Source organism: Merops nubicus, unplaced genomic scaffold, assembly GCF_000691845.1.
Source record: "Merops nubicus isolate BGI_N331 unplaced genomic scaffold, ASM69184v1 scaffold3887, whole genome shotgun sequence".
Lineage (NCBI taxonomy): Eukaryota > Metazoa > Chordata > Aves > Coraciiformes > Meropidae > Merops > Merops nubicus.
This window is the reverse complement of record NW_008620816.1, coordinates 48606-57216: the sequence shown is the minus strand read 5'-3', so window position 1 is coordinate 57216 and position 8611 is coordinate 48606. Positions and strand designations below refer to the sequence as shown.

General features: G+C 39.3%; 1 protein-coding gene across 1 annotated transcript in view; it reads right to left on the bottom strand.

Moving 5' to 3' along the window:
* Positions 1-4300: 4300 nt before the first annotated feature.
* TMEM2 (transmembrane protein 2) overlaps positions 4301-8611 on the bottom strand; it is a 41103-nt gene continuing 36792 nt past the window's right edge. Inside the window, exons 19-23 of the mRNA XM_008944215.1 lie at positions 8319-8538; positions 7617-7715; positions 6032-6180; positions 5242-5345; positions 4301-4497 (exon numbers count right to left, since the gene is read on the bottom strand). Of these exons, the coding sequence (XP_008942463.1) occupies positions 4301-4497; positions 5242-5345; positions 6032-6180; positions 7617-7715; positions 8319-8538 (769 nt within the window). The remainder of the gene's footprint in view (positions 4498-5241; positions 5346-6031; positions 6181-7616; positions 7716-8318; positions 8539-8611) is intronic.

The following is an 8611-nucleotide window of genomic DNA, read 5'->3' as shown; positions in this document are numbered from 1 at the left end:
AGTCATCACATGTTCTAGGAGTGTTTTCTCAGAAAAAAAAAATTGTAAGTCAGGGTATTTAGCTATCATCCCATTCAACCTGGACAAAGATGAAACAAAGAATTTGCCTCCCAGGCATGGCAATTAAGTCTGCTTTGTACTTTTAAATACAATAGAAATCAAAAAAGAGAAAAAGTTGGCCTTTAATGACAAAGCTTATACAGACTGGTTGCTTTGAAATTTCTCTGTAAGCTGATCAAGCCAATTTCTCACTAGCGCACCAAATGCAACACCTTACAAGAAAAGCACAAATTTATCTGCATTTTTTTATGGTACGGGTTAAGGGAAGGACACAAGAACAGGTACCAGATGACATATCAGGAAAGGCTAGGCAGACCTCAGGAGATTCTCAGATTGCTTTCTCACAAGATCGTTCCTATTGTATCCCAAACCCATTTATTTTTCAGAGTTTCATCAAATAAACAAGAAAAGGTGGACTTCTATGAGTTGCCAGTCCCATCATTCCCAGCCATGCAAGTCAATGGCCCAGACAGAAATTTCTGGTTTTTAGCAAGTTACAATTCTCAATACAATTTAATATGCAAAATCACAGTACTCTCAAACCATATAATTAAAAAGCTCATAAATTCTTTCAAGCCAAAGTTTGCCTTACATGCTTCAATACTGAATATTATTTCAGAATTTTAACTAGCACAAGACACAGGAAAAAAAAAAAAAAGGCATTAGAAAATTAAAATACACTTGTGTACTCTAGGAAAGGAAGGAACCTTCCCATAGAAGCTAGAACAAGTATGAGCAGAAGAGGTGGAAAAGTAATTACTGGGAAAAGCTCACATAAATACTTTTGAAGTTCGGAAGTTACTGCTTTTCTTAGCACTTCTAGATGTTTGGACACTAGGACACCACCAGGATCACCTCACACAAATATAGCTGGGACCTACCCTTTCGACCTTCACTGACCACTTCACCATAAGATACAGCTATCCTCAAACTTGCTGGACTGGGCTTTTTATTCACAGCCAGGTGACTGTCCTCAGATGTGTATCCTTCCTACATAATGTGAAAAGGAGTTGAGGGGAAGTAGAGGAAATCACAGGACTTGCCCTGAGTGGGAAAACATAATTTTGTGTCCTGGTTCAGAAGCTATCTGTGGCCTCAGCTGTCGCTGCAGTCTTACAATACATAGAATTAATTCTATCTTATCCTAAAACATGTCCCGGCCATTATCCTGGCTCTCTAGGCATGGGTCCCCACCCCCTCCTATAGTGAATTTTCAGTGGTGCCTTTGGCCAGAGTGCCTCATTGATAGTACACTTAATCTGATCACTGGTTCAAGTAGTTTGTTTATTCTTCTGCTGTTCCTTTGTTGTTGTTTTTAAAACACTAAAAAATTACAAAATAAAATGGAAAAAAAAACCCACATGTGGAACAAGAACATCAGCCCTGATGTGCCTTAAAATGTTCTAATGTGTTGCATTAGAGCTTTAAACTCACCTTTCTTTCTCTAGTTCTGTGAGTTTTTAACTTACTGCAGAACAGTATCATTTGAGTAAGGAGAGGAAATCTATTTATCTACAAAGTCTGACTATGAAGAGGCAGTTCTTGGGGGTTTGGGAGAGAAATGCCTCATTTTTAAGATCTCACCGAGCTCCAGGAATGAGGTGAAAAGTGTATGGGTGACTCCTTGCAGGCAGTGGCAGCTGGTGCACTTGGAGAAGAGAGGCTGGGTACATCAGTATTTTTAACAGCACACAACCACAGCAGCACCTGGGCTGGCAGTCACTTCTGGAGATGGCCCAGGACACGGTGTCTCAAAGCAGGGTCAACTACAGCAGCTCTTCCACAGATGAAGATGCTGCAGCCCTTCTGGCAGTCTGTTCCAGTGACTGACCACCTACTCTGTTAACAGTTCTCCTGTTTATGTGGACTTGCCCACATTTCAAGGTGTGCCCATCGCCTCTTGTCCTGCGTGACAGTGGGTACCATCAAGAACAGCTCCATCTTCTCCATTCTGCCACCAGGCAGCTACAGATGCCTCCAAGTAGATTACAACACTGCAACCAGCTCCCACCAAGCTGAAATGACTCTCCGCTCATCATATTAGGATGACAGACTTCAGAGACTGGCCCTTAACTTCAGTCACCATTCCCCATATTCCCACTTTGTCACTGAATGAAGAGCAGGATACATCCACAAATATCACAGGTCTATTGGTGTTTTCAATGAAATAGTTCATAGTGTTCACACAACACACATTACAAAATTAACTGATATAAGAACAGAGACACAAGATTTTACTGCCTCGTCAGATGTAAAAATTTATTTATGCTATTTATCAAGTGTTTAAATTTACACAAAAGACAACACTTTGATATCAGGTCCAACTGTCCATCAGTAAGCCCTACATCAGAATTCCCTTGACACTTCAAAGTACAATTTTCACAAGATGGCTTAGAACAGCAGAATCTCATAAATAATGGCCAACTTCACAAGCATGAAGGTCACTACCTCATTGGTATTTCTAAGCTATGCATGACCAACAGCACAAAGGAAGTCTTAAACCATTTTAATCCCCAAACACTATCACTACTGCACTCAGAGCATTTAAATCACCTTGCTCTGCATTAATAACACCAAATATAGCTAAAGATTCACCACATCTCTCCCTAACAAAACACCTTTTTTTTTCTTTTTAACGTTATACAAGCACTGTGCATCAAAACTGCAAAATACACAATCATCCATTTGGCTTGGTTTTACAATAAAAATAGCTGTCATTTATGTGTTAACTTCATCTCTTGTGTTGTGCTCCTTTCCTCTCCCCTCTCACTTAGGGAACCACACCAGACTAGGCAGTTTAATTGTAGCACTGAGGTAGCATATTTTAACTGAACAGAACAATAGATCTGCAACTGTGCCTCCTCTCCTTTAAAGCCTAAAAAAAAAAAAAATCCCCAGTTTTTCAACTTCTTTGGAGAAGACAGGCATATAGTTCATTTCCAACAGCCACACTAGTTTGGATTCAAAGCACAAAGCATCTGAACAGTAAATAACATTTCACCAGCTAGAATGAACGAGAATATATACAAGAGGAAGGAACTATGTCAGTTTTATCAGAATTATGGTTACATTTTAGCTCTATGGCTCCTATTGTTTCCTATTATGAAATGCATTTTTACAGTCTCTGAAATTTACTTTCAAAGACTAAGATCCTGAAAAAGGGCAGCTGTGTCTCAATTCTTTTAAATAATTTTCACACTACTTGAAGAAAGGGTCAAATAACTGCAACAACAACAAAAGAAATAAAACTGACTTAGTATAAAATCACTAGAAATTAGCAACATGCATGTATTAGAAGAACTGAAGCTAAGGGAAGAGACCTAACATGCCTGAACAAACTGTGAGCACTTTCCGTTCAACTTAAAAGTTAAAGCTAGGATAGCCTTGGAAGAACAAACCCCAACAAAACAACAAACTGCAAGGGGAGCAGCTTAGTTTCTTAACAAACTGGGAATAACAGCATGTCAGCTTTGCCCTTCTGGCTAAAAGCTTTAAAAGAAAAAACTGAAGTCAATCTGTACCCAAGACTGCAGCCTTAACACCCAGACCGTTTATTTACTCTCACAGGCACCTGTATATTTAAGGGTGAATAGTAAACAGATGGTCTTGTTAAATGATATTGCACAGTACACAATTCTCACAGAGTCCTCGTCTGGATCTTTCAATCCTCCCTCCCCATCTTTCATACAGCAAAGCAAAAATTTTACTGCAGTTAAGCCCCCTCGAGTCAGCTGCATGCATAGGGGAAACTGGTTTTTAACACCTTGGAAAACAGACTGAGAATGTAACAGAGGTGACTGATAAATAAACCCTCAGGAAAACACCTAAACAGTGGAGGGAAAATGTATGTTATAATGACCAATTCAAGCTGTTTATGGAAACTTTAATGTTAATTTTTCAAGTAAACCAAGAGGCACTCCAACACCTGTTATCAAAAATTTAAGGCTTTTAAGAACACCCTTTTACATACAAAAGGAGTATTATGAGAAGAAAATTGTTTACAGTAAATACAAACATCTGCAAAAACTCTGAAACCTGTTTATACAAATACTAATAAATTCTTTAATATTTTGTACAACTAGAAGGTGCACAGATTGGCATTCAAGCGGTCAATGCTGGCAAACATCTGTCAGACAATAACATGATTTACTTTGATAACAATATAGTTTAAAATGCCATAAATTAAAAAATAAGTTAGTTCACATTTTTTTTCCCCCAGCTTTTATGTACATCTTAGTCTTCAAAGAGATCGTGTAGCCTTCTTCAGAAGCTCGAGGTCTTCCCGTCGTCTTTTGATTGCTCTGGCACAGCCATACTCTTCCAGTTGTAAAGGGATATACTTTTCTATCTGAATGAGCCCATGCCCAGCAGGACTGGTAAACAACTTAATCCAGGATGGCTTAAAGTTTCCTCTGAAGCCCAGAAAGGCCAGGCTTCCTGTGACAAAAACAGCTCAGTGTTACCAAACTAGCCAAAGCCTGTCCAAGCACAACAGAGGACCAGCTGGGAAGGGAACAGCATGCTCCTCTGAAATTCTCCCCTCACTTTATTCAGGGCATTAATCCACTGTCCTCTTCACATGCACCTCACAAGGGAAATATCGATTTGCAATTTCCTTTTTCAATATTCAGCATTAAATACTCTGAGATCTTCAGTTGACAGCACAGCTACCGGGACACTTACAAAACTGCTTCCTCAGACAAGAGATGACAGAACTCTGAACAGATGAGAGCTACCCCATGTGGCTTATAAGGCAATCGTTCCTCAAAACACCCACAGCTTCCCACTGCTACCTTCAAATTTTGTTAGAACAGGAAACACTACCCTCACACAGGAGATTGTTTAAAAATAAATTCATTGAGTGAGGCACAAAATACAGGCTTTGGGAAAAAAGCCTGGGGCTCTTTTTCTATAATTCACGGGCACAAAGAACTGCTATCTGCTTTTCTGCTTGCAACAGGCCCCACAGAACACCCTCTGAGGCAATGGAAGGGTTTTCTGCTCCATCTCCCACCCCCACATCTCAACCAGGGCTGAAATGCAGCAGCCCACACCAGTGCAAACTGACAACCCTCCTCCGCCAGCTGCATCCTTTTCACACACCCTGTGACGAACTCTCCATGCCAACATAAACACACAGACCAAGGCGGTGGCAAAGGAATACGCAAAATTTCCACCAACCGTTGCTCTGAAGATAAGGTGGTTTGGCTGTCCCCAGAGACATTAAGGCTTCTGATAAATCAGGCACTGCTACATCACCTCTTGTGCTCAGCAGAACGACAGACCTGCAGCAGAAATGGTACAGAGACAGCACTTGTTAGAAATTTTTCTTTATATTCTGCTAAATGCTTTTGCAGCCAGCTGGCCTCACACTCCACTTGCTTAAGAGGCAAGTGGCCATGTGGTGTCATTGCATGACACACAAATATACAAACTCTCTCTGAAGGCAGTAACTAGAAAAGCACCCACCTACGATTTTTTTAAAATATCTTTTACGTTTAACTTCAAAATCATTGTAAAGTGCTATTTAAATATAGTTTAATGTTTTGTATAAAAAATCTTCAGAAATTGATTCAAAATTAGAATATTAGAATGTTGATTTTTCTGATGCTAACATTTGATCTTTAACAATAAGCAGTTTTTTTCCTTAGATAGGAAACAACATGATATCTTGTCACGTAATTCTTTTTCAGTGTCCTTAGGTGACCTTATTGTTTAGTTGAAAAAAACCTTTTTGAGGTGAAAGAAAAAAATGGAAAATTTTTAGTGTTCAAAATCCAAGTTGCTTCATTTTCTCAACAAAGGCTAAACTATCTGTTAAAATTCTCCTGTGTTCCTCCTCTTCTTCGATTTAGGTACATGTTCTGCTCACTTTCAGTGCTGCTGTATAGACCTCATTATTTAAATACTTGTTAGAGAGCAGAGCTACAGCTTACAGGACACACTGGAAATAAATGGTCATTATACGTACCTCTGTGGAATTCCAGATTTCAAATATCCATCTACATGCTTAACGTCTACTCCAGAGAATAATTTCTTTCCTGACACTGTGCCAACACAGGCATCCACTACAACAATAAGTACACCATTATCCTTGATGGAAAACATAGTGTCATTGACCTGAATGGGAGGAGAAAGAGAAAACATTTTCTTTCTTTCTTTCTTAAAGTTAATGTGAATCCAGCAGCGATTCTACTGCACTCAGTGCTAACCTACATGTAATTGAAATACAGTGATGTACTAATCTCCTCAGAAATACTTGCTTTTCCCTAGCATCTCTTCATTTTCCCCCTTGCGGGAAGGCTTTCAGTGAGACTTCAAAAGTTGCATGGGAGCCTTCAGTCCTTGGCTTCTGCCAGGAGATATACATTTCAGGGTGACTTGCTACCTGCCTTGGCCAATGCTCCTACTAAAAAAGCTAAAATTCAGATACTGAACCACTTGGACTTCTCAGCAATAGTACAGTTAATCTGTCTCTGCAGCAGCCCAGTTCCAGCCGGGTTTCTTCCCATGGAACTCTCTTGCTGTTTAGTATATGGCGCACATACTCCTGCAGAAGTTTATAGCTGCTAAGATTGCACTGCTCATGTGCTAGTTGTTTAGGTAACTCAGGAATTTTACTATTTAGAATCATAGTGTCATTTAACATGGAAAAGACTTTCAAGATCACCGAGTCCAATAACCAACCTAAACCTATCAAGTTCACTGCTAACTCATGTCCCTACACTACACGACTTTTAAACATGTCCAGGGATGGTGATTCAATACCTCCCTGGGCATCCTGTTCCAGTGCTTGGCAACTGTTTCAGTGAAGAACCTCTCCTAATCTCCAACCTAAACCTTGCCTGGTACAATTTGAGGTCACTTCCTCTTGTCCAATTGCTTGTTACTTGTGAGAAGAGACCAGCACCCACCTATCTACAGCCTCCTTTCAGGCAGCTGGAGAGAGTGGTAAGGTCTCACTGCTGCATCACTGTTCAGACTTTTCAAATAGCTGTTTCAGTGTCAGGTGCAAGTCTCCTTCAGCATCCAAATAGAGAAGCCAAAGTAAACTACTCTTTATACAGCATCACATCACTAGGCTTATCTGGAATGCATCAGAACAAACAGATAAATATCTATGGATTCTTTACTAATTGCTATTTGAAGGAGTTTGGCAAAGACTCATTCCATTAACTACCCAATTTGTCCTCACAAAACCAATTACAACAACATGGATTTAACTAACAGGTTGTATAGGTTTTTTGCTTTGTGTTTTTCCTTCTTCAAAAGTAGCCATGAATAAATGTGTATCCGTGCAGATTTGAACATGCATCTTCAATTTTAGACTCTCCCTTACTGGTACATTTTTCTCTCCAGCAGCAAAGGATTTGAATACAAAATGGAGTTTTGGACCATCATTTTCTAAGGTTAAAACATCAACTTTTTGACTGTTTGGTTTCTGAGCTATGAGCCAATACTTTTTATTCACACGGAGGACTGAGGTTAGCATTATGTAGAGCCATAATGCAAACTGCTAAAAAGAAAGATAGAAGAAAATTATCAAGAATACTTACAGAAATAAATGCTTGCTGACCTCTGCTTAGCTCTTTTTTACCAGATGAATTAATCTGCACAAGGAGGTAGGTTTTATGAGGATCACTGGTGAATGCCATCTGGATAAGAAACGAAACACATTAAGTACACATATCCATGGGTCTTCAACATTTTAACATGCCAGGCAATTTGTAACAGACCTCCCATGCTCCCAAGCAAATACATCCATTTGTCAGTAGCATTATTTATGGTCCTATCAATGGTAATAAATAAAACAATGTATAGCGTAATGCATTTTCTTCCTTACTTTCAGTATTTCTCTCAGCTTTTATAGCTAGAACAGACAATGCAATTTCAAGTTCATGCTAATAAGGAAAGATCCAAAAAAGAAGTAGAAGGTTCGCCAACAGCATATAGATCTCGGTAGCAAAGATATACTACATGGAGTACAGACAATACTGTAGTGGAAGACATCAGATCTACTTATGTTCCTTCTCTGTAGCTCTTGGAGTGAAAGATGGAAGCAGCATTTTTCAAAGAACAAAGCCTGAAACCTTTGTGCTACAAGGTACTCCCCACTTTCTAGCACACAGCAGGTTAATAAGATGACCACTGCAAACTGGCAGGTGCAGTATTCTGTGCTGAAAAGTTCTGCTTCAAAACGAGTAGACAGCCAACACCACTATACAGGTTCATGAAGTTTTTTCCTTATTGTATTTTACCTGAGTTGTGCCACATTTTGTACATGGTACAGTATTTTTTACTGGCATCTGCTTTATGACAGTTGGTGCTTGATAGTATTTTGGGTAAGCTTCTGCCATGCAGTTACTGATCCTTTTTGCTGAATCTTTGGTCACAATCTTGATTCTTTCACATCCCTGAGATGAGCAATAACTGTGACCAACCCTATCATATTTGGCTTGAAGAAATAAAAAGAGTAATCTACACAAAAGAAGGAAAAAGAATACAGATCAATTGCTGGAAAGATAGGCATTTACGTCAAACTTTAACAGCT